Here is a 26,423-nt window from a genome sequence, read left to right as displayed (position 1 = left end):
CAGGTTCTTTGGAACATATTGTAAAAATTTTAGCCATTTACTGTGTATAGCCACCTCCAAATCTGTGGCTCAGTTTTGGTATGGAAAATGGGTAAAAAACCATTTTTCTAAGGTGCTGCCCAATAACTAACAGTGCCTCCATAAGCCCCTTAAGATCCACCATACACCACAGCAAATGCAAAAAGAACCTAAGCAGGAGTAAGTGTGTAATTTCATATTTTGACGTTGTGCTTTAGGATTGTGACACTAAGACAGTCCTGTTGGGTACACAAATAGTCCCTAGGCCAAAGGCTATCCAAAACACTTGAACCTTACATTCTATTTTGAACAAAACCCAATATATGAACCACAGAAGAATCCCATTTTTATGTGTGAAGTTTTTGGAAGATATTAGGCAGTGCATGCTGCCACATACATATCAATTTATTGTGTGGCTTTTAGTGCTTGGAGATTGAAGAGATGTTCTGTTCATCTTTGATGCAGTTCTTTTCATTTAAACAGCGAGGCTGCTCCTTTAAGAAAACTGGAATCTGTCAAGAAAGAAAGGAACTCAGAAGTAACTTACTGTGGCCTATAGCAAGGGATCAACATTGGCATTCTCTGAAATTGCAAATGTGAAACCACAGAAACCCACTATCAAGGTTGCCAGCAGATGGATTTGGAACACTTTGCATCCTGAATTCAGGGGTTGCTAGCTCAGCACCTCATCCCGCAGATCTATTCCAGTCATTGTAGAATTTGGAAAAACTGGTTCTTGTACATTGTTTTAAAATAAAAGAAAATGTATTACAAAACTCTGATACTGCCATGTTTTTTCTTTAATTGTGCATGCCTGGCCATTTGATGATACATAAATATATGCATATTTTTAGATTTAATGGGCATTGAATTCCTTGCTTCAGTTATTATAGTGTTAGAAGAGCATAAATAGATTTTGAATGAAAGGCTGGGCGGGGAGACACATGTACATGGAACAGTTCGTTCAGGCAAATTCAAACAGCCCACTGGAAAAATATTTTAGAAACAAAGAAACTGTAGAATGTGTTACCATCACATACCTCTTCTGCTCTCCACAAACCCCTCCCCATAATTCCATATCAGAACTGGTTTTCATAACTGAGTACTAGCTGGGTGACCAGACTGGGTGATATTTTGCCATCTGGTCTACTAATGATAGAACTTTGAGCAAATTTTTTAAAGACATGCAGCCACCCAATGTTTTGGTGGTGTTTCTGTTGATCAGCGCAATGTTTGGGTGACGCAGGTCAATCCAGGTGTATTTTATTCAGTGATTTTAATATAATGTCATCTGTAATATTGTTTACCATTCCACTGCCTTGTGAAATACAGAATTGTTGGAACCCCAAAGTTCTACCAGTCTCCAAATAATGATGCCAGTACTAACATTAAACAGCTGGAAATGGGCAAGTAGGCTACTATAGTAGAGAACACACATTTTTAACTTATCGCAACTCAAGTGGACAAATCAAAACCAGTCTTCCTCTTCTTTCTTGCTACAAGCTTATCCACAATTAGCAACTATCATAACAGTACACAGCACAAAAACAATAAATGGCAACATGTACATTAAATCCAACTGCAAGTAAGAACTGAACTAATTAACGAAACAATAAATGAGCTCAAGTAAAGTTGACTATGTAGAGAAGTTGCTCTTGGCTAAATCAGGGGTGGGTGATAGCTGACAGTGCTATCAGTATATAGATACTTCAAATCTACTGAAGGTTGATTGGTTTGTTTGGGGAAGGAGACCAGACAGCGAGGTCATCGGTCTCATCGGATTAGGGAATGACGGGGAAGGAAGTCGGCCGTGCCCTTTGAAAGGAACCATCCCGGCATTTGCCTGGAGCGATTTAGGGAAATCACGGAACACCTAAATCGGGATGGCTGGACATGGGATTGAACCGTCGTCCTCCCGAATGCGAGTCCAGTGTCTAACCACTGCGCCACCTCGCTCGGTAATCTACTGAAGGCGTTGCTGACTATTGACAGTGTGTATCCCTTTTTCATTATATGACTGGAAATCAAAACGTCTTTCAATTGCAATACATGACAACTAGGTCATGTGTAACAATATTTACGTGTTAGGGTGGATCGAGAATCCCCCGCCCCAGAACCATGCCCCTCCCCTTTGACTATGTTCTTGCTTGTCAGTATGTAGTCAGCTGTCACCACATACAGAGTGAGTCAGTAACTTCAGTGAGTGGTTAGCACAATTATGGTGTATTCCTTGACATGTTCCACACTGGTGCATCTGATCCAATGAGGGAGGTGCACCTCTGGCATATTTAATTATCTTGACACTGGATTTTCCATAATTGCTTTTATGTACATTACATTTGAACTTCCATATGTTCATGACTAGATGACAGTGCATTACATAGACTGGCACAATGTTTGATGTATGCAGATGGTATGTAATGCACATATTTTGCAAAAAATTTCTTCATAGTGAATTACTAATACTTGACTGCAAGAAACAGTTGTAAAAACTCTGTTGTAACTATTTCTTTCAGGTCTGAAGATGGCAGTTAAAATTTATCAAAACTAGTAGTCCATATACATAATTATTGTGGTGTGGGCAAATAAAACTTCTCTAATAAGAATATTATATTTTTCATATAAATACCTGTCACACCAGTTTCCAAAAGACAGCTCTTTTCATACATTCTAACAGACATTATTACTCACAAACAATTAAAAGCTTTAAATTTTAGAACTCAGCTGTACAAGCTTCATATCAGCAACTTTATAATAATAAAATAACAAAGATGTTACAAGTATTTAAATATTGAATGGGTGATTTTGATTCTATCATTTACCTGGGAATTGAAGTACAACGTTGAAAATGGAATTTGCAGACTTCCTAGCCAGTTCCTCTCCAGTCGTTGATGTATATTTGTCTCCCTTATGCTATCATCAGCCAGAAGGTCAATAACAATCTCATCAAACAAATTGAAATGAACAGAATCTTTTATTGACTGGAGTGTTCCATGAGAGTAATCACCACCTGGTGGACTGTTAAGTTAATAGAAATTTACTGAACCATATGTAAACAATTTCATAAACATTAAATGAAATTACAGCCTACTCAGACTAATCCACAAATTTATGCAATTAGTATACAGTAAAGATGTGATATGCTACAGTTTAAAGATGTAAAATTAATTACATATGTTGAGTTACTTCTTGGAAAATGCAAACTGTCAAAGTGTATCGCAAGATGAAACTGTGATATTGGTAGTAACAAATTATTAAAATAAGTATATCCCTTTGTAAGTAAGTCATGTTTTATATCTAAGCTAGTTACTTACTGTATTTCACTTGTAATGACTTATACCATAAAACACAATGCCCAGGTGAAAATTTCACAGTTTGGTGTGATGATGGTGCTGATGTAATTAATTTATTTTGTTATGATGTCTGGATCAACAGATACATAAATAAGTGTCATCTTGCACATCACTCTCAACAATGGTCAGCCAGTTCTCTTGTTTCGTTGGTATTATGAACTTCATGTGATCAGTTTTTCTCTGAGATAATACTTGTTAGTTGCCACAGACAAGCAATCCTCTTATCCCAAATGATGTGTTATCATTCCCAGAAGCAACTTTGCTTAATTATTCTGCCACACTCTGTACTCATTATTTTCATTAGTCATACATATGAAACATCTCTAGATATTCTTAAATAATTTGGGAGTAAAGGTGCCCGTCAATGAATACCATAAGTGGTGAGTCACTGACAGGCACCAAAAAAGACAGGCTTTCAAAAGAAATTCATCGAAGAGCTAGGGTACAAATAATTCCTCACTGCCTATCTCTCTCTCTCTCTCTCTCTCTCTCTCTCTCTCTATCTATCTATCCCTCCTGTGGCCAAAAGAGAGGCAGCAGGTGTGGAAGTGGGAGGGGGAGGTGGCAGGTGCACTGGCTAGGAATGTGACACATCTGCACTGGAGCCTGTGAGGTGTGGAGGTGTGGCACACAGTGAAACTGATGTAGAGGTGTGGGTTGGGAGGAGGTGACAGAATGGAAGAAGTGACAACCACTGAGTAGGGTGTGAAGACTGAGAAAAAGAGGATTACAAGAACAAAGGATGTGTGCTGAGGATAGCTTCCATCTATGTAGTTCAGAAAGGTTGCTGCTACAGGGAAGGATTCAGATGGCACGGGGTGTGAAACAGCCATTGAACTGAAGGATGTTATGCTCAGCAGTGTATTGCACCACTGGATGATCAACTCTGCACCTGGCACAATTTGGTGGTGACCGTCCGCTCTGGTGGACAATTGGTTGGTGATCCCACCCAAAGGAAATGCTGCACAGAAATTGCAGCAGAACTCACATACGAAATGGGTGTTTTCACCAATGGGTAAACCTCTGTCAAGGACTAGAGCAGAATGTGCTGGGGGGGGGGGGGGGGGAGGAGGAGGAGGGGGGGGGGGAAACAGGCAAGTGGTGTTGCATCTGGATCTACCACACAAGAATGTGATCACTGTGGCAAGAGGTTGGGGGAGTGACTTACAGATGGACCATGATGTTGTAGGTCGGATGGCTGACAGAATAGCTCGTTAGGAGGAATGGGAAGGATGGTGGGTAGAATGCCCCTCATTTCAGGGCACAAAGATAGATAACCAAAGCCTTGGCAAGGGATATGTCTGGATTAGATGCTCCAGTTCGTGGTGATGATGGGTGACACGGGAGGCACTTCTTTGCAACTTATTCTTTGGGGGTGGTGGGACAATTATGGATGTATGAGGAAATGGCATGGGAAATCTCTTTGAAGAATAACCTTGGGAGGGTAGTGTCTGTCTGTGAAGGCCTCTGTGAGACCTTCAGCATACTGGACAACGCAATTCTCATCAGTGCAGATATACCGTCCACCAGTGGCCTGACTATATCAGAGTGATTTTATGGTGTGGAAGGGGAGACAGCTATCAAAATGCAGGCGCTGTTGGTTGTTACTGGGCTTAATACAGACACAATTATGGATGTCACCATCAGAGAGGTGTAGGCCGAAATCCAGCAAGTTGGCACGTTTGGATGAGACGATGAGGTGAGATGGGTCAGAGTGAAGCTGAAGCTGGTAAGGTTCACGTTCCCCGATGATATCTTCACGGTTTCAACCCATGTCCACGACACACGACAGTGATGCCAAATTTATTACATCTGTTTGTATCAAGTTTTAGCTGGGGATAAATCACGTTGAGTGCTATATGAGAATGCAGGCTTTCTCGGTGAATCTTGATGATAAAATCTTCTCTGGTTGACAGCCAAGTCAATGCGTTGTTCTCCAGCAACATTTCAGCAAGTTTCTTACTTGCCATCTTCAGGTGAAGTGTCAGGTTCACATCTCGTCCGGATCTTTATAGCTGCAGGACCTTGGGATTCTCTGCATCCTCAGTGCCAGTCAGGCCAATCAGGCATGAGCAGGATCAGTGCAGTGGCGTGTGGTGGGGGGAGAACCATGGGCGCCAGTTCCTTGCGTCTCGTCTCGGTGCGGACTGTTTATTCCATTTGCCACCACCGACCTGCCCCCCAGCGGTGCGCTCTCATCTTATACTTGATAATATTGTGTTCCAGCTTAGCACCATGTAGAGCACAATATATCAAGAATAAGACAAGAGCGCACTGAGGGAGGCAGGTCGGTGGCGGCGAATGGAATAAACGGGCTGCACCGAGATGAGACGTGCCGCCATGTCGATTCTGCTAGTGCCTGATTGGCCCGAGGATGCACCAAGGATGCAGAGAAGCCCATGGTCCAGTGGCTATAAAGATCCAGATGAGACATGAACCCAACACTTCGCCTGAAGATGGCAAGTAAAAAACTTGCTGAAACATCGCCGAAGAACAATGCTGTCTATAAAAATGGCAGTCATTCTGAAGTCTCATTTCTGAGTTCTGTATACAAATGAACAGATACAATGTTTAAGAGCTGCTTAATATGTCAGCATCTGTTCTGAGTTTTCTTCTATATTCTGTCAACCACTACTCTATTGGGCCTCAAAGACTTTATAAAGTTTTTAAATAATTATGAATATTATGCCACTGTGATTATTCACTTTTGTTTTGTTAAAGGGTGTGAGTCACAATTAACATCTAGCCATCTGAGAAACCCACTGTTACTCAAATTTCATTGATTGATTGATTTCTTTATTAATCTATGTAACAATTTACATTGGATTTCGTCAGCAAAATCATATACAATACAATATACCTACAATTTATACACATAAAATTAATATTTACATACATTTATTAGCTTTCCACAAATATGTTTTCAGATTGCATCTCCTCTGGTACTTTGTCACTCTTCCATGACTTGATAATTTGATGATTTCCTCTTTTTCTGGTACTAAGATCAGTCTGGATTGACATGTGTGGATTACTTAAGGTTATTTTGTAACTGTTGAGCTTCATAGAAGAGGAGGATGCAAACAATTTCATACAACCTAGGAAGCTGTCTTTGTTTTTACAGGCATCTTCTGTGATGGGATGCAGAAATGTAGCACCTTACCAAAAGGGTCCTAAAGATTTTGTCTAATCCATACTATCTTCTTCATTTCTGTAATGACTAAGAGTGTGTGAAAACTGTACAATAATACATATATATCTAATAAACCTGGTGTTTATTACATTGAGAAGCCTTCACAAACAATACCAAAAATTAATAAGTAAAAACTTCATACGTGCAAAAACTGTCTGCTCTCACTTATTCATTGTCAATGAGATGTTAACCTATAACTATCCTTCATCATTCATCTACATCAATAAACCATATAATGATAGTTTCTTTATTCATGTCGGTTCTCTCCCTTGTGTAACTACCTGACTTCATCTTTTTATTTCAACGCAGTAAATAAATATCCAAATTTCACCCATGATAATCATCTGAGTAAGACTGCTAGCATCAAATCAGAAAATAACAAATATACTCATATCTTAGTATGAGAGAGACCTTTACCCTCAACAAATTTCCATTCAAAAATAAACATAAATGTTTCCCAATTTAATATACCGTATAACTGACCAACACACACTTTTTTCATAAAATGTTGATTGTTTCACATTTTGAACATCTGCACAACGAACACATTCAAACTGCATAACAGTAGGAATATATCTGTGATGACTAGCCTTCTCAATGATAAACGAAAACTGTTCTTGCCAAGTGAAATAACTTATTAAGTTGACGTCCAAGTTCACAGTTCCCTGTAAGTCAAATGACATTATTTTTACATCTTCATTGACTTTTCCACAGAAGATTAAGTTAGCTATGTTTTTGAGATCTTGGAAAGACCTCATACTATAGAATGAAGAGGACGTATCTAAAATAAACAAAAAATGTGCCCTATATTTCATATCCCTAGTACTGTAAATGTATGCTGAAATGAAAAAGTAAGTCTTACCCACCGCAGTAGTATTTGAAGCTCTTGATTCCATGTGGGATTTGCTCCTTCAGCAGTGGTTGTTCTACAGACAGTATCTTGAAATGATACTTCAACAAATGGTCTTACTGGAACCAGTGTGAACTTGCAACCCTGTGGCCCAACTGTGGTGATGCCCAAAGTATCAACATCTTTCCTGACAGGAACATCAAATGCACGTACAATATTTATAATAATCTTTACTTCTGTGGTGGAAATGTTTTGTGTTGTCACTTTCTTTCGCTCTTTTCGTACTGGTCGAAGTGGTCGTTTTGGTTGTAACCATTTCATGAATGTCAAACCTAATGTACTGGGAAAAAATAAAAAATGTTATTACATTTCATGCTACAAATATGTTCACAGACTGATAATACAAATACCTATTGTAAAATGAATGCACTAGACATTACTTTCCACACTGATCATTTTATTACAAAGAAATGTAACATAATCCCAGACCTTGCTTTTTAGTACAGTCTCATACTCACACACTCGTGTAAATGTGCCTCATATTTTACACTTAACAACTTTGTTTCCCATAACAGTTAAATGTAAAACATGAGAAATGTTTACATAAACATTTTATTTTGTTGTTGTTTTAAGAAGCAAGGTTTGGATTATGTTACATTTCTTTGTAACAAAACAAACAATGTGAAAAATAATGTCTGGTAGAAAGCTTATACAGGATATATCTATGACACTGATGATGTTACAAACTTCAGAGGTGATGCAGAAATGACGAATGTATCAATTTGAGATAGGGACTCTTGATCCGGACATGACTAATTCACAGATTACGCTGATCAACAAAATTTTTGAAATGGTGTTCTTTGCTAAATCTTGAGTGGTAAATTTGATAATTAAATAAGTTTTTGGCTATCAGGCTGAGTTTCTCATATTACTCTACCACATAGCTATCAAAATCCTTGAAAATGCTGCATACTGGTTATTCTTCTGTAGCTTAATCTAAAAAACCTAACTTAAATTTTCAGCAGATTTAATTGCTGAAAAATAATCAAAAAAGTACAGTGAATTGCCACATGTACACCTCAGTTCAAAAATTACCTTCAGGAAATGAAGATGATTCAATAACACTACTGATGACTCTTTCTGAACTCACACAATCACATTCCACTTTTTGGCACTTGCATCTCAGCCTAGAGAGTTCTGACAGTTATTAGAAGTGATTGCTTGTTTGCTAAGGTCATGAATGTTTGTACTTTTATAAATTCAGAAGAAGAAATGACCTATGTGCCTATTTAAAAAGCACAAATTCTTTTTGTTATATCTGTAGACAGTTATCTCTGAAATCACAAAACGGAAACTTAAACCTCTTGTAAAGAAGTGAAATGAACTTTATTTTGGGTGTAAGGTTAAGAAGGAGGATGATAATTGGACCCCACCAGAATGCTGTTTCTCATGTACCGGTAAAAAGATCATGTCAATATCCTTTGCTGTTCCCCTCATTTGGAGGGAGCCAATGGACTGCTCTTTTGTCTGACAAATATATCCTAATTTACCATCTGCTATAAGGTCTTTGTGTCACAAAGAAGGGTAACAGATGCCAGTGCCTCCGAAGAGTGTGACAGTGACTGAAGGTGAATACAGTGACAAATACACTTAAGACAGCAAAGAAGATATGCAGGCCAACCCAATGCTTCAATGTCGCTGTGAATCAAATGAGCGACACTTTTGGTGTCATGGGGATCTCAACAATACCATCTGTGGTTTAAATTGTCAAAATAACAGGCTGAGCTTCCAGCTTCAAAAATAAAAGGGTGAAATATTGCTCATGAGAGACATATCGGAACTTTAAACTGTTAGAACTGTGTGCCCGACCAAGACTCGAACTCGGGACCCAAGTTCGAGCCTCGGTCGGGCACACAGTTTTAATCTGCCAGGAAGTTTCATTTCAGTGCACACTCCGCTGCAGACTGAAAATCTCATTCTTTAAACTGTTACTCCCACTAACCTAGTATGAGAAATAAAAACACCATGTATTGCTAGGTAATTGCAATTTTTCTTCGCATGCAGCTCAGTTACACAAAGTGCTGTTCCATTGTATATCAGAAATAGAAAAGCACTATTATGGGAAAAAATTGCATCATTGAAATGTACTCCTGCCTGGACAGAAGATTGTGATAAACACTCCTCCTGTTGACTCAAAAATATGTATCTGTGTCCATTGCACATTATATTGGGTCATGCCAAAATTTTTGTAAAAGCCACAGACAACATTTTACCTGAATTCAAGCACTGGCAAGAGAAGTTTCCCAGGATTGCTCAAGCAAAAATACAGGAAGGAACTCTGATGAACATTTCCTTGATTTGTTGAGAGATGTTGAAAAAATGACACTTGCATCTTCATAAGAGTCTGCATGAACTTTTTGGGCAACAGTAGAGTGGAGAACTGTTGTGACAGTGTGTAAGAAATACTAAGATCATACCACCTTATGAGCTGCCACTTAAAATACATTCCTTTCAAATCAGTTGTTTGTCTCATCTTATGAGTACTGCTCAAGTGTATAGTACCCCTGCCAAATGGGACTAACAGGGAATACTAAAAGTATACAAGGAAGGCTCACATGAATAGTCACATGTTTGTTTGACCTGTGGAAGAGCACCACAGAAATGTTGAAAGACCTGAACTGACAGATTCTTTAAGATAGACACCACTTATCTCCCAAAAGCTAATGTACAAAGTTTTGAGAACTAGTAGTATGTGAAGAATCTAGAGATATTCTTCATCAACCAGTGTATCACTCCTGAAATGACCATGAAGATAAGACTAATTACAGCATTCACAGAAACAATAAGCAGTCATTGTTCCTGTGCTTCATATCCGACTGGAACAGAAAGAAATGCTAACTTATGGTACCACACTAAGCTCTCTGCCATGCACTTCACAGTTTGGCTACAGGAGGTGCGTATATTTAGATAAAGGAAAGGCATAAGCAGTGGTCACAAGAAACTTAATAATGGGAGATATGCTATGTGGGATAAAGATATCAACATTACACTGAAGGGAGATGGTGAGAACACAGATTTGGTCTGCATAGGAAACATGCAGTAACAGTTCCTCCTATCAAATTATTTTTTGTCTCCACCATTCACCCTTCATCCCCTGTATTTTCTTCCAAGATACTTCATAATCTTACTGGTGCTCTTGTACTTCCTTAAGTTCTGACTCATTAACCTTACTATTTCACTTTTCTAGGGAACTGATTTTTGAAGTACATCTGCTGACTGAAGCATCGAATGAAATTTGTACCATTGCTGCAATTCGAACCTGCGTCACCTGCTCACTAGGCAGACACACTAACCACTATGCCACCCTGGCACAGTGGCTTTGCACAACTGCACAGACTGTGCTAGTGTGCCTCCCTCCTCAATACAAATTCCCATTTATGCCTCAGCTCATTTAGTATTCACCCTAAACTCAAAAAGCATTGCAGGGTCTCTCCAACTGTACTGGAATAGCATTTAAGCATTGAACAAAACAGGAAAGGAATGCTAGGGTAGCCTGTACAGTTGAAACCCACTGTGCCAGAGTGGCATAGTGGGTAGCACATCTGCCTAGTGAGGAGGAGCTCCACATTTGAATCCCGGCCATTGTACAAATTTATTGTTTCAATCCGCATATGTACATTGTAGATGCTTGTGACATGAAAAGGTATCTACACCCATATAGTTTCATTTGATTTTTAAGGCACATAGCATGCAACTTTCAGCACATAGCATGCAACTTTCAGTAAATCAGTTACCCCAATTTACAGTTCCTCAAGGCCAATAAACATGTGTTACTTTGACCATTGATTATTTGTGTCTTACACTAGACTCATAATAACTGATATTGTGTTAAAAAAAATACATCCCAGTTCTTAATGGAAAAAGGGTCTCATGTGATTTGGAATTGTATGGCTCACAGTCAGAACAAGTCTTTTAACTTGGTGCTACTTTTGCTTCTTGAGTTTTATACATCTTAAATCCAGTTGTTTCAGTACATGAGATTTTGATTAGAGCAGATAAAATTTAGTGCCCTGCCTCTGCCATTGATGATACTAGGACAGAAGGGAGAGGATGGAACATAGTGCCATTACAGTCTACTTCTCTTGAGTAGTACTGAGGAGTGTGCTTAATTAAACTTACCATCAACATCGTTATTTGCCTTCAGTATGAGATAAGCTGCAGGCAGATGTAGAATTTAATGCACTTGAGTTGCACACACTCCAGAAATGATTATCTGTTATTATCCATTTATATGGAAGTGATGTTTTGGCTCTTACATTCTGTCAAAATAGTTTAGATACAATACAGTTACATGAAACACTTCTTTGTTGACAGTAATGATAAAGTGTATGAACATTTCAAGAAATTGATACAGGTAAATGAGCAGGAAAAACATAACAAATGATACAGAAAGGAAAGACAAACAATCAAAGTTTTTATTTTTTACTTTTTACATATTCATTATTTTACCATGTTTATAAATGTTCTACATGTCTATCATTTGCCACATGGCACCTAATTGTTAGTCCAATTCTTCCCATATCAGGAGTGTTGGTAAAAACAGCTACTTCAGTGTGATGTCATAATAATTCTTCAAGGTTCTGCAGCAGAGATGGAACATAAACGCTGTCCTTGATGTACGCGCGTGCAAAAACACACACACACACACACACACACACACACACACACACACACACACACACACACACCATTCAGTTTCAGCTGATCTCATACACAACTGTAGAAATGTGGACTGGTGCAGGTGATACCATTGTCATTTCTCTCAGCAAGGAAGAATGGTCCACAGACTGTCTTGCTGGACATGACACAGAGCATGTTAACTTCCTCAGAATCCTGGGCATATTCCCCAGGAGTACGCCAATTCTCAGACCCACATATGCATGTGTTGTGTCGATTGACCTTTCCCAAAAGACGAAAAGTGGTTTCATCACTGAAGACTGATTTTCTCACAAAGTCACTATTTTCAAGATTGTTCTGTACATCAATGCAGAACTGCAAATGGCACAATCTGTCATCATGGCTTATGGATTTGCAATTTGTACAGCTTCACTCTTAACAATTTATGAAGGATTCTCCACAATGTTGGCTGACGGATGTTCAGTTCTGCGCCAGCTCGATATGTAAACTTTATAGGACTTACCAACATCACAACCCTCACACCGTCCACTGTCTGTTCTGATATGCTTGATAGAGCCAGATACTTTGTATTGCACATGTGCTCTATGCAGAGCTGCACCCCTACATATTCAGCCATCACACTTACAGATATACTACACCTATACTACACCTATACCTGGCACACCTTGGAGGATGTTTGCCAAAAAGTCACTGAGCTGTTTAGGACCAAGCCTGCTGGAGTTGCCATGGGACCTGGAGATGCTACCCACGGCACTATGAGACATGCAGGTTACAGTACAATGTTGCAGTCGCAGGCACCTCCTCACATCCATGCAGCCACGTATTCATATGATGACACCATGCACATACTCTTCCATTAACGCCTACTGAGGCTGGTGCTCCAGCCAGTTACACTCCAGGTTCTGTCCGACTGATAGCTGATTTGACTCCAGGTTCTGACCGACTGATAGCTGATTTGAGTCTTCGATGCCTGCCACTGCTGCTGCCACCCGATGTGTTATCTCACCCTCAATCACGAGTGCCGTATGAAGCTGCACTTTTGTCAGTCACTCCCAAGGGCAACTCTTCACTGTATCTGTATGTGATTGTCCATGAGCTCATTGCCTTGTGGGACCATTTTGTTACAGCATCTTACAGCTCTTCAGTAAGATGCTGCCAAAGAGCTCCCAGACTTGTGGAAGTTTGTCATTACTTATCCTCCCTGCTCCTCACCACATTGACATTCATTCATGGATTTCATCCTCGTGTGTACCTTTAAGGCAGTGTTGAGGATTAACATTTCTATGACAAGTTGTGCGGACATTTGTTCCTAGAAGTTGCATGTAGTTTAGTCTTGTCAATAAGAATTGTTACTGCAAACTATGTATCTCAATACTGTCAGTCACTCTTCTCTGCTAAAAGATATTTCAAGGTGATGATTATGTTCTTCATGTGTTTTCTAGTGTTTCTTGCTGTGTCTTAGATCATTCTGCTGGAGCAAGGTTTCATTTTTCAGACTGTTCATGCGATTTTCAACCTACTGGATTTTAATTTTTTCATTCTGATGGGGCAACATAATCATGCTTCTCATGTTTTTTTCCAGTTGGTTTTCTGAATTTTGGTAGGCACTTGTTTGAAGTTCATTTCCCCAATGGTGTCAAAGTTTCTTACCAGTTGCAAGTTTATAAAATTGGTTTCTTTGTAACTGCCCTGTTTTATGTATGATTCAGCAGTCTATTATTGTGTTGTTGCATTAGGCATTGTCTTAATTGATGCTCTTGGTCTGCATTATTTTCAGTGGTTATTTGGTGTAATTTTTGTACTTCAGTGACATCCAGATTACAGCAAGTTGGCAGTGTACTTTTGCGTAAGGTTTGAGGGTCATTTTCTGTTACCTTGTCAGTCCAATCATTGTGGCTGTCTTTGGCACAAGTCATTCAGTTATAGGAGCAGCAAATACAGAAACTGCTGCAGATCATAACTCAGCTTACTCAGGTTACGACTGCAATGCCCGCATGTCAATAAACCACCCCTGGATTGGTGCCAAATAATCAGATGTTTGACAGCCAGAAAGAGGATTGGTCCACATACAGTCAAAGGTTGGAGACCCACCTTACAGCATAAAGCATACAACATATGCAACACAGTGTTCACTTCATTGCAAGTGCAGATACAGATGTCTTTAGTTTCTGTTATCAGTTATTCCCAGACTCTCATCTGCAGGATGTCAATTTTGGCTTGTTAGTGGAACATAAGAGTGCATTTTGTACTGACAGTCAACTCTGGTTGAGCCACATGAGTGCCACAGTCTCGATTACCACTAAGCAGTCTTTCCCTCAGTGTTCGAGTGAGCTCAATCAAGGACAGTGTCCAGACTGGGCATCCACGAGTTTTGTATGTGGTGAGATGGGTCACCTTGAGTCAAGTCAGTTGCGTTGTTGTTGTGCTGTGTGACAGTTTTGTGTTCACAAAGTTCTATGGCAGAAGTCCCTCTGCCATCGGGCCAGTCCTTACCAGTGACACCACCAAACACCAGCCTGGTGCTGCTGGCCCTGCAATCACCAATGCCAGTCCTCTCATCAATCCAGTCATCACTCTCTCTTTTCCTGTCATCACCAACCCTGTCAATGACGACACTGCATTCTCATCAACTCTGTCATCCAGAATGAGATTTTCACTCTGCAGCGGAGTGTGCGCTGATGTACTGGCAGAAGTAAAAGCTGTGAGTACCGGGCGTGAGTCGTGCTTCGGTAGCTCAGTTGGTAGAGCACTTGCCCGCGAAAGGCAAAGGTCCCGAGTTCGAGTCTCGGTCGGGCACACAGTTTTAATCTGCCAGGAAGTTTCATATCAGCGCACACTCCGCTGCAGAGTGAAAATCTCATTCTGGAAACATCCCCCAGGCTGTGGCTAAGCCATGTCTCCGCAGTATCCTTTCTTTGAGGAGTGCTAGTTCTGCAAGGTTCGCAGAAGAGCTTCTGTAAAGTTTGGAAGGTAGGAGACGAGGTACTGGCAGAAGTAAAAGCTGTGAGTACCGGGCGTGAGTCGTGCTTCGGTAGCTCAGTTGGTAGAGCACTTGCCCGCGAAAGGCAAAGGTCCCGAGTTCGAGTCTCGGTCGGGAAGTTTCAACTCTGTCATCGTTGGCACTGTCTTGGCTGGCCCTCCTGTCATCACCAGCCCCATCGACAATGCTGCCAGCCTTCTCATCTCTCCAATCATCACAGCCAGTCCTCTTTCACCACCAACTGTGTCAATGATGGTGCAAACTTCCTTCTTGTCACTCCTGTCTTCAACAGCCCTGTTACAGCTGACCCTCTTGATGTCACCACCCTTGTCAATGTCAATGCCAGCTCTCTTGTAAGTGCAGTCGTCGCCAGACCTTTGACCACTGATCCTCTTGATGCCAATGCCAGTGCCTCCACACTGGTCCCAGTGGTGCCACCGTTGCCACCCCAGCAGCTGCTACTGCTGTTACTGCCAGCTCTGCTGCTGGCACTACCAATCCCATCAAATGTCCTTCTGGGTCTCGGGTTGTGCTTCTGTGGAAATTTTGCCACAAGCCCCGCTCCCACCTGGAGAGGACGGTTGCCATTACCCTACACCGACATGGCATGCTTGTCTTGATGGAATCACATTTTGTGTTGTTTAGAGCCTTATTTCAATATATTCATGTGCCTTGCACTGAGGTTTGGAAGCTATTGTGCAATGTTTATATGCTTTTTCTCTTCTTGTGTATTGCAGCATGTGCTCTGCAGTCTTATTAGTTGTGCATTCTTCTATGGATGTTCATGTCAGTCTTGGGGTTCTTTTTTATGCACAGTGTTTTGGTTCTGTTCAATGATTGTGGGGTGTGAGGATGTGTTACAGTATTCAGCAACTAGTTGGTCATTTCTCAGGAACATGTTCACACAGTCACATCTCTGAGATGGCTGAGCCATTTTCCTTAAAGGGGGAGGGGTGAGGTGCATGTAGGGCTGTGCCCACACTTACGGATATGCATTGGGGGCCAGGCATGGACCCTGCCTCACCCCTGAAGACGTTTGTCAATGTAAAAGTCACTGAGATGTTTACCACCAAACCTCCTGCACTTGCCACAGCATCTGGGGCTGCTACCTATGCCACCACAGGACGCAGAGATAGTGGTACACAGTGCTGCATTCATACGTACCAGCTCGCATCCGCACGGTCACGTGTCCACGTGACACCCTGCATGTACTCCTCTGTGGATGCCTACTTCGGTCAGTACTCCACCCATCAAGAGCCAGTTATGCCCCACACTCCAACTGACCAACAGTCACTGCCACTGCCACTGCCTGCCAAGGTGTTGTCTTCCCCTTGTTGTGAGCCCCGTACAATGCTGCACTTCCATCAGCTGCTCCTGATAGCACTGCTTCATAGTATCTGCTCAAAAACTCATTGCCTCATGGTACCATGTCATTATAGCACGTTGCTGCTTGTCAGTGAACTACCTACAAGCTCCCAGTCTCGTGGGAGTGTGCTGTTACTTATACTCCCTGCTTCTCAGCATTTTGACATTTATGGACTTCATCCTGGTGTGTGCACCTGTTAGGCACTGTTGAGGATCAATGTTTCTGTTACTGTGTTGTGTGGACATCCATTCTCAGAAGCTGGGTGTAGTATAGTTACGTTAATAAATATTCATTGTTCCAAACTGTGTATCTCAATATTATCAGCCACACCACTTGACTAAAGGATACTTCAGCACTAACAACCATTCACCTCAAATTTCTTGTACCACTTCACATGATTTTGTACCCTGGTGGTGTCTTGTGAAACTTGCCATGGAAAGCTCTTTGCACCCTCACTGTTGGTACACAATGGGCAAATTCAAGCACACAAAATGATTTTTCTGGATGTTTTGCTGACACTTTCAGCAACTGCACTAGTGGCACCTTTGTCAGTGTTTTTTCAAGCAAACCTGCCAGCACCACATTCAAAAAAGCTTTGAAAGTCTGTCTTTCACATATTGTACCTTTTTTTACATTATGTTTAGTCATTTACCTATAACAATTTCTTAAAATCTTTCCCTGTGTTTATGGTTTAATATCCCTTGGAAGTTAATTCTATTTTACATAACCTCACCAGACCTTTTCCTTCACCCCTCTTCCTTCCTCTTCAAGCTTTCTCCCAGAAGGTGACACTAGCTTCAAAAGCTTGCATACTTTGATACCTTTATATGTGTGCTCTTTTGCTGCTGCTTGGTGAGTTAATGTTTTATCTATCCAATTACTTCATCTTTTCAAGAACTGATTATTTTTACTGCATTGTATGAAGTTTGATTAAGAGAAAAATTACTCAGTTAATTGATGGTTCTAGATATTGTCAGAGGTTGCCAAATTATTCAGGCCGCAAATCAAAGACTAGTTATAATGTGAAACATTTCAAAGCTAAACTACCACCACCCAAATTATTTTGTAGTTGTATAAATGATTGAAAATGGGACTGAGGGCATACTGTGAGATTAACTTTATCTGGATTACCAGATATAAGAAGATCATCTCTGTACAGTTCATTATTACACCAAATACAGATTACATTATGACATCTGTACCCAATATCAGGAACTTGATCCTCTGAAACAATGTCTTGTGGTTGCTTATTCTGTTGTGCAGCATGACATTGCTGTAGTATCCTCTGCTGAACATCTAGGAGAAATCTCTGGCCCCATATCCGATGTGACTCTAATGGATCTGGAGGTAGTTCATCATGACTTCTCTTTGGCTCCACAGACATCCGTTTGTCATATTCCTGTTCAAAAGTAGAAGAAAATGAAGATGGCAATCATCATAGGGTCAACAAAAATTATCATAAAACTGAAAATAATCAGAAAAGAATTACATTTTTTACTTTGAACTCAGGAAAGAAATTATCTATTTTCATTCAAATGTGATACGAGCTAAATCTACTTACTTATATGAACCTATTTGTGTTAAAATCTTTCTTGCACAAGCTGCTAAATAATATACCTGAATACATGTATACAATGAAGAAACAATTTTTTGGAGATGGTTTTACACTACCTTTCACAAATACAACAAAACTGGACTACATTGATCAATTCACTGAAATAAATTATGAAACTGGAACCACTATAAGCAGCTATCATTTAACCTATTACAACTAAACAAACAATGGAAAATTCAGGATGGAATAACAACAATATTACGAAAGGGATGCATTGCTACTCAACATCCAGTCTATAGTGTGAGTAACGATCTGTCCCTTTCTTAATAATGTTGAAACTATTACAACTATTGAACAAAATAAGAATTGTTTATAAGCTAAAAAGCAGTAAAGAAGCAAAATAAGCAATTTTAACAGTAAAATAGAAAGAAATTGCAGGCAATAAATATATTACCTCACAGGAACTAAAACCAACTAATATCTCCATAGTAAGTGTCATCAAAATAGGTAAGAAGTAAAACTCAAATTTTAAAGAATTGGTTCCATTATGAAGCACACTTAAGACATTGCAGTTGTAAAACATCTGACCAAATGCAACACTATATAATATACACTGAAGAGCCAAAGAAACTGGTACAACTGCCTAATATCGTGTGGGGCCCACACAAGCACACAGAAGTGCCACAATGTGATGTGACATGGACTCAACTAATGTCTCAAGTAGTGCTGGAGGGAACTGACACCATGAATCCTGCAGGGCTGTCCATAAATCCATAAGAGTACAAGGTGGTGGAGATCTCTACTGAACAGCACATAGCAAGGCATCCCAGATATGCTCAATAATGTTCATGTCTGGGGAATTTGGTTGCCAATGGAAACGTTTAAACTCAGAAGAGTGTTCCTGGAGCCACTCTGTAGTGTTTATGGACGTGTGGAGTGTTGTATTGTCCTGCTGGAATTGTCCAAGTCCATCAGAATGCACAATGAACATGAATGGATGCAAGTGATCACACAGGATGCTTACATACGTGTCACCTGTCAGAGTCGTACCTAGATGTATCAGGGGTCCCATATCACTTCAACTGCACATGCTCCACACCATTACAGAGCCTCCACCAGCTTAAACAGTCCTCTGCTGACATGCAGGGTCCATGGATTCATGAGGTTGTGTCCATATCCATACATGTCCATCTGCTCGACACAATGTGACCAGGCAACAAGTTTCCAGTCATCAACAGTCCAATATCAGTGTTGATGGGCCCAGGTGGGGCATAAAACTTTGTGTCATGTAGTCATCATGGGTACACGAGGCCTTTGGCTCTGAAAGCCCATACTAATGATGTTTCCTTGAATGTTTCACATGCTGACACTTGTTGATGGCCCACCATTGAAATACACAGCAATTTACAGAAGGGTTGCACTTCTGTCACATTGAATTTCTCTTCAGTTGTTGTTGGTCCTGATCTTGCAGAATCTTTTTCAGGCCACAGTGATGTCAGGGATTTGATGTTTTATCTGATTCCTGCTATTCATAGTACACTCGTGAAATGATCGTATGGGAAAATCCCCATTTCATCACAACCTTGGAGAGTTTGTGTCCCATCGCTCATGCTCTGACTATAGCACCATGTTCAATCTCCCTTAAATATTGATAACCTGCCATTGCAGCAGCAGTAACTGATCTAACAACTGGACCAGACACTTGTTCTCTTACATAGGTATTGCTGACCAGAGCACCATATTCTGCCTGTTTACATATTTCTGTCTTTGAATATGCATGCCTATACTAGTTTCTTTGGTGCTTCAGTGTATAATCACTCATTTATTGTTGTGAAGTAATAACAATCCACCCAAAGCTGCAGATTCATTAGACAACAGGAAAAAAAGAAGAAAAATTTAAATTGTAAACTTGCAAAACATGGTTATGATAGGAATTCACACTTATGTGCAGATCAATAACACAATATTGAAATAAAATAAAAATAGGGGAAAGATGACTCAGCTCTCATATTCTTTGTGCATTATGATATAAAAGATAACAACATGCATGAAAACATCACTTATAAGATGTTCCAGATGACAAATGGTTTCATAATTTTTAGTTTACTATGAGAAGTAAGTAATAAGCTAGTTTATGGATAACTATACATATAAAATAAAACTACACACTGAAACAGAATGTACATGTTCATAATGTTAGGAACTACATCACTTGTTTAGAAAATGAATAAAAAATAATTTATTTACCATTACACAGATTGTTGTTTCACAATGCATCTTTTCAAGAACTCCACCTGTAACAGCTGCAGTATGGAATGAGTATCTCAGTAGTTGCTGTTGCCAATGCTAAGCACAGATACAGGAGGAGGATACAGGGAGCAGCCAGGAAACATTTTGAGACGACCACTATAGTTAACATCAGTAGTCCTAAAATTGAGCTATGTTTGCTGGGTTAATCTTGCATTATTCTTATATTTCTTATCTGCTAGGGGCCTGCTATTAAAATTTTTTGGTTACCTAATTTTCCTGTGAAGTTCTTGAGCTTTCTAGATTTTAATAGAGCATTAACATTGTGTGTTGTGATACAGCTGAGTTGGTTATAATTTATTATGGCCTTGTGTTCTGGCAGATGTATTGCTTTTTGAAAAAACAGACAATTATGTTAACCAGCCCACCAATTGTAAACAAAATTACAATTCAAGAACAGGAAACCACAGATACAGATATATTTAAATATAAAGTAAACGTTTATCTATATACAAAAATGTGAACAAAACTGCAGAATCTGAAACTTCCTGACAGATTAAAACTGTGTGCCCGACCGAGACTCGAACTCGGGACCTTTGCCTTTCGCGGGCAAGTGCTCTACCAACTGAGCTACCGAAGCACGACTCACACCCGGTACTCACAGCTTTACTTCTGCCAGTACCTCGTCTCCTACCTTCCAAACTTTACAGAAGCTCTCCTGCGAACCTTGCAGAACTAGCACTCCTGAAAGAAAAGATATTGCGGAGACATGGCTTAGCCACAGCCTGGGGGATGTTTCCAGAATGAGATTTTCACTCTGCAGTGGAGTGTGCGCTGATATGAAACTTCCTGGCAGATTAAAACTGTGTGCCCGACCGAGACTCAAACTCGGGACCTTTGCCTTTCGCGGGCAAGTGCTCTACCAACTGAGCTACCGAAGCACGACTCACGCCCGGTACTCACAGCTTTACTTCTGCCAGTACCTCGTCTCCTACCTTCCAAACTTTACAGAAGCTCTCCTGCGAACCTTGCAGAACTAGCACTCCTGAAAGAAAGGATATTGCGGAGACATGGCTTAGCCACAGCCTGGGGGATGTTTCCAGAATGAGATTTTCACTCTGCAGCGGAGTGTGCGCTGATATGAAACTTCCTGGCAGATTAAAACTGTGTGCCCGACCGAGACTCAAACTCGGGACCTTTGCCTTTCGCGGGCAAGTGCTCTACCAACTGAGCTACCGAAGCACGACTCATGCTCAGATGGTAGAGCACTTGCACGCGAAAGGCAAAGGTCCCGAGTTCGAGTCTCGGTTGGGCACACAGTTTTAATCTGCCAGGAAGTTTCATATCAGCGCACACTCCGCTGCAGAGTGAAAATCTCATTCTGGACTGCAGAATCTGTTTTATTATACTGTGAAAGTACATCCTCTAATTAATTTTTACACATTGTCTCCAGCCACACTGAAACATTAGTTGTAGTGTTTGACGAGCTTTGGAATTTCGCAATCATGTAATTCTGCCACCTGCATCCACCTGACATTAAATTTCCATTAATCCAAACCTCTGGTAATCACTTTGTACAGAAGAGTAGGATTAATCTGTGGAAAATGAACACAAAGCTCTGAGATGATGAAACATCAATTTTTTCTAAACCTTTTGTCAACCAAATTCATTGCGTCTGCATTCACAATACTTGGTCAACAACTTGTCTCTTCATCATGGACAATGGTTCACCAACTCTTGAACATATGGCACTATTGTTTTACAATGCCTTCACTCATTACCTAAGATTTGGGCTAATAGTAATTTAATGCCAGATGGCTGCCGGTGGGAGAATTCTATGGTTGCAGAACTTCAAAGTTAATCTAACGCTGTGACAAATGTCTAAATGTTGCTGGAAACAATGTGGAAAAATAAATTAGAGTCTGTACATTCACAGTATTGTAGAACAAAATCTGTAACACAGTCACATTTTTTTTAATAAAAGGAGGTTATTTTAGGGAAATCATAACAAGAATAAACAATCCAATAAAAGCACAATATGTCACTAAGAATACATACAACAAAAAAGGTCTCTCAACAGACACAAAATTAAAACACAACTAAACAGTTACACAACCAGATGTAAGATACTGAAGTGGAACCATTTTCAAAACAATTAACACTCCACAAATAGGAAGAATACTTAAGACAGCCTAATAATCAGAATGGGCATTAACAAAGAATGCTAAGAAAATAGACATTGTAGACTAGTTTCTAATAAACAGTAAAACAGCTTACAAAGAAATACAACCAGTAATGGGGAGGATAATGGAGAAACATCTTTGGACATGTACATCTACATCTAAACTCCACAAGCCACTTGATGTTGTGTGGTGGAAGGTACTTCTGGTACCACTATCTGATCTTCCCATCACTGCTCGATTCCTGAATAGTGCAGTGGAAGAACAACTGTCAGTAAACTTTGACATAAGCTCTAATTTCTTGAATTTTCTCACTGTGGTCATTTCACAAGATGTATATGGGAGGGAGTAATTTGTTGTCTGACTCTTCCCAGAATGTGCCCTCTTGGAATCTCAATTGTAAACCTTTTTGTGGTGTACAAAACCTTTCTTGGAGTTTGTTTAGTATCTACATAATGTTCTCATGCCACTCAAATGATCAGCAGGCAATGATTTGGGAAACCCAGACTTAACTTTGTGATAATCTGATGCTACTTTCAATCATATGGATTATGGTCAACATTGGCCAACCCTGGTTATAATGATATAAAACATTACATGTGAGTTGTCAAAATAAATTGAGTGTAGAATTAAAAAGTGCATCACTAACACTATGGCAAAAGTAATTTTTTTCCACAGCAGTACCAGGCTACAATCCAGAATAAACAAACAAATAATGGGAAGGGTGATTTCAGATGAAAAAAGAAAGCTGAGAACTGAGTGAATGAAGTAGTACTGGGCCAATACTTAACTAAAAACTGTTCTTACAAAATTGACTAAAGCAGCCCAACAAAGGCAGTAAAATGTAAATAAATAAGTAAATATCTGATAAAGAAGGAATAATACACAATCAAAGAGAGAGAAAGACCTTAGTTTAATTTTTTAAATTTTGTTTATTGTTGTAAATCCAGTCTGCAATCAGAAAAAGAGATACACCAGGAAAGAATAGGTTGGAAAAGAACAATGAATTACAGCAATGAGATACAGTAACCTGATAACTTGTGAGTGTGATACAAAATGCAGACAGAAAGTAAGAATGAAGAGAAGGAGAAAAAATGAAGACTAACGAGCATAATCAGGATTTTATTGTCTCATATAACTGTAACAGATTATACATAAAATACAATATTTATTATAATATACTACAAAATTTGAATTCTTATATGGCTTAAATGCTCATAATTTTCTTTTCATCAACTCAGTTCCTACAATTCAGAAATTTATGTCTTTTGACTTGTTGCATATTTTAATTCCCATATATTGTGGGATTGATGGAAAAGTATGAACCATTCTTTGTTCCTAGCTTAATATTTGTGCTGGAAGTTATATGGAAGATTCAGTTCAGGATTATGATTTGAAAAGAGAATTATATCACATACCTACAATGAGCAAATACTTAGTATATTTAGGTCTCATAATAGTGGCTGACAAGATTCTCCTGGCTTTGCTTTGTACATGTCTCTGATGATTTTCTTCTATAAAGGTAATATTATTGTCAGCTGCTAGCATTTCTCCTAAAGACAACACCATGTCTCACAACTGCTTCAAAGTAAGTATGGTAAACTTTTTTTTGTCCATCCCAGTTACACTGACTAAGTTTAACATAGCAAATGTCAGGATGTTTTATTTATTTTTTAGATAATCTATATGTGAGGACCATGGCAGATTTCTGTCCAATTGCATTCCTAAGAATTTACATGTTCTGCTTCATTCAGTTCCTCACTTTCGTGAATAATCTGAATATAATTTATTTTAGATCATTTTGTCTCAAGTTGTGTCAGCTGCATTTCTGAAACATTAAGTTGTATGCCATTACATCTACATCTACATATATACTCTGCTAGCTCTACATATATACTCCGCTAGCCACCAAGCGGTGTGTGGCGGAGGGCACAATTCACACCTAAGTCGTATTTCCCCCCCTCTGTTCCACTCGCGGATCGTGTGAGGGAAAAACAACTGTCTGAATGCCTCAGTACAAGCTCTTATTTCCCTTATCTTTGAATGATGATCATTACGCGATTTGAAAGTTGGTGGTAATAATATATGCTCTACATCCTTGGTGAAGATTGGATTTCGGAATTTAGTGAAGTGCCCCTTCTGTTTAACGTGTCGTCTATCTGCAAGTGTGTCCCACATCAAACTTTCTATGAGATTTGTAATGCTCTTGCGATGGCTAAATGTACCAGTCACGAATCTTGCTGCTCTTCTTTGGGCCTTTTCAATCTCTTGAATCAGACCCAACTGGTAAGGGTCCCATACAGACAAACAATATTCTAAGACTGAACGAACTAACGTATTGTAAGCTATTTCCTTTGTTGAAGGACTGCATCGCTTTAGGATTCTACCAAGGATGGAACTACGCATCTAGTTTTTCTGTAGTATTTATGACTCTTTCAGGAATTTGTTCTGCATTTTTATTTTCTATCAGTATGAACATGTCATCAGCAAATAACAATGATTGATAATTTATATTTATGAGTAAGAAATTTATGTAAAAAAGAAAGATGATTGGGCCTAGGATTGAGCCTTGTGATACCTCCTGTGAAATAGTTCTCCATTTTGAGTAATACTTTCCCTTACTCAATGTTATGACAACCTGTTTCTTCCTCACTGTCAGATACAGAGTTGCGCTCTACCAAAAGTATGGTTTGGTAGTTTTGGTACAATGCATAAATGATATAGTAAATGGTAGGATTACTGGTAGTACTGGTAGCAGTGACAGGGAAGGAAAAAGAAACAAATAATTGTGTAAGACAGAAACTGTAAGGCCCCCCCCCCCCCCCAACCCCTCCACCAGTTTGCTTGGTTGATACTTTTTCCACATAATTAGAACCACACATCATTCAGTATTCGTCCACTGTGTATTTTATATCCTTACAGAATATAAATTGCATTTTGTAAGTAATAAAAATTAATCGATCATATAACTTCTGCGCTTTTACTTAATCAAAACAATTACAGTACTTTTGATGCAAGTAAAATTTATATGCATGAACATAAAAATATAATTATTGTTGTTATTTTGTACTCGACAGAACGTTCTTCATCATGATCAAAGGCAAGAGTTCCCTTTTATTATTGCTAAATGCAAAAGTAGTTTATAAATAACAGAAACATCTTTCACAAAGTTCAATGAAGTATTAAAAAAGAGTTTTTGATATATTTATGTTTTGCAGATTTTTATTCTTCCTTTCGGTTGGGGAAATTGCATTTTCTAGTGCTATATGAAAATTCTGTATTGTTTTCTTTATTTTTACTACTACATCACTATGTTTCACTTTATAAATCAACAGTTTTTGAATAAAACCTGAATTAAACACTGACAGTTTCAGTTTTGCAACAAATACTTTTCACTCTAAAGAAACAGACAGGAGGATAACTATGTAGAGCAAAATTGTTCCATAGGTTACCCTGCTCTTTGTATATCTTCACTCAGTTTCGAGACAATTCTCTGCTTACCATTTTCAGGTGAAACTAGTAAGACACTAACCACATACATAAAGAAAGCAATTGTTATGACATAATGTCTGATATGTATGCAACATGACTAATGTACAGGTAATGTGGGTATGAACTTAACTGACCAAAAATACAAGGAAAACTACCACAGTCTATGCTTATTTGTGGTGTTCTATGATAGCCTATGATAGTTTTACAACTCTAGTCAGATATGACTTACACCTCTAAAGTGCTATCCATAATTCCATGCTTTTTCATTTTATATACAATAATGAATGGTTTACACTAGAGGAGCATAATCAAATGGTTGGTAAAAGACACCTGATAGAAGGGTAACTGCTAAAGTAACAACAGAGCTGATACTTTCTCTATTTGTATTTATCCCTTCCTTTACCACATGATTAGGTAATTTCTACTGTCTTGCTATTACTTTGCCAGCTAAATAAGCAGTATGAAGGGTATATGTCAAGCTACAAAAATTTAAT

General features: G+C 39.3%; 1 protein-coding gene across 1 annotated transcript in view; it reads right to left on the bottom strand.

Moving 5' to 3' along the window:
* LOC126473567 (coiled-coil and C2 domain-containing protein 2A) overlaps positions 1-26,423 on the bottom strand; it is a 574,642-nt gene that overhangs the window by 127,691 nt on the left and 420,528 nt on the right. The window contains exons 17-19 of the mRNA XM_050100701.1: positions 17,658-17,854; positions 7,428-7,751; positions 2,841-3,036 (exon numbers count right to left, since the gene is read on the bottom strand). Of these exons, the coding sequence (XP_049956658.1) occupies positions 2,841-3,036; positions 7,428-7,751; positions 17,658-17,854 (717 nt within the window). The remainder of the gene's footprint in view (positions 1-2,840; positions 3,037-7,427; positions 7,752-17,657; positions 17,855-26,423) is intronic.

This window comes from Schistocerca serialis, chromosome 4, assembly GCF_023864345.2.
Source record: "Schistocerca serialis cubense isolate TAMUIC-IGC-003099 chromosome 4, iqSchSeri2.2, whole genome shotgun sequence".
NCBI classification, from domain to species: Eukaryota; Metazoa; Arthropoda; class Insecta; order Orthoptera; family Acrididae; genus Schistocerca; species Schistocerca serialis.
Note: the sequence above shows the minus strand (reverse complement) of the source record. Positions and strands in the feature narration are given on the sequence as shown.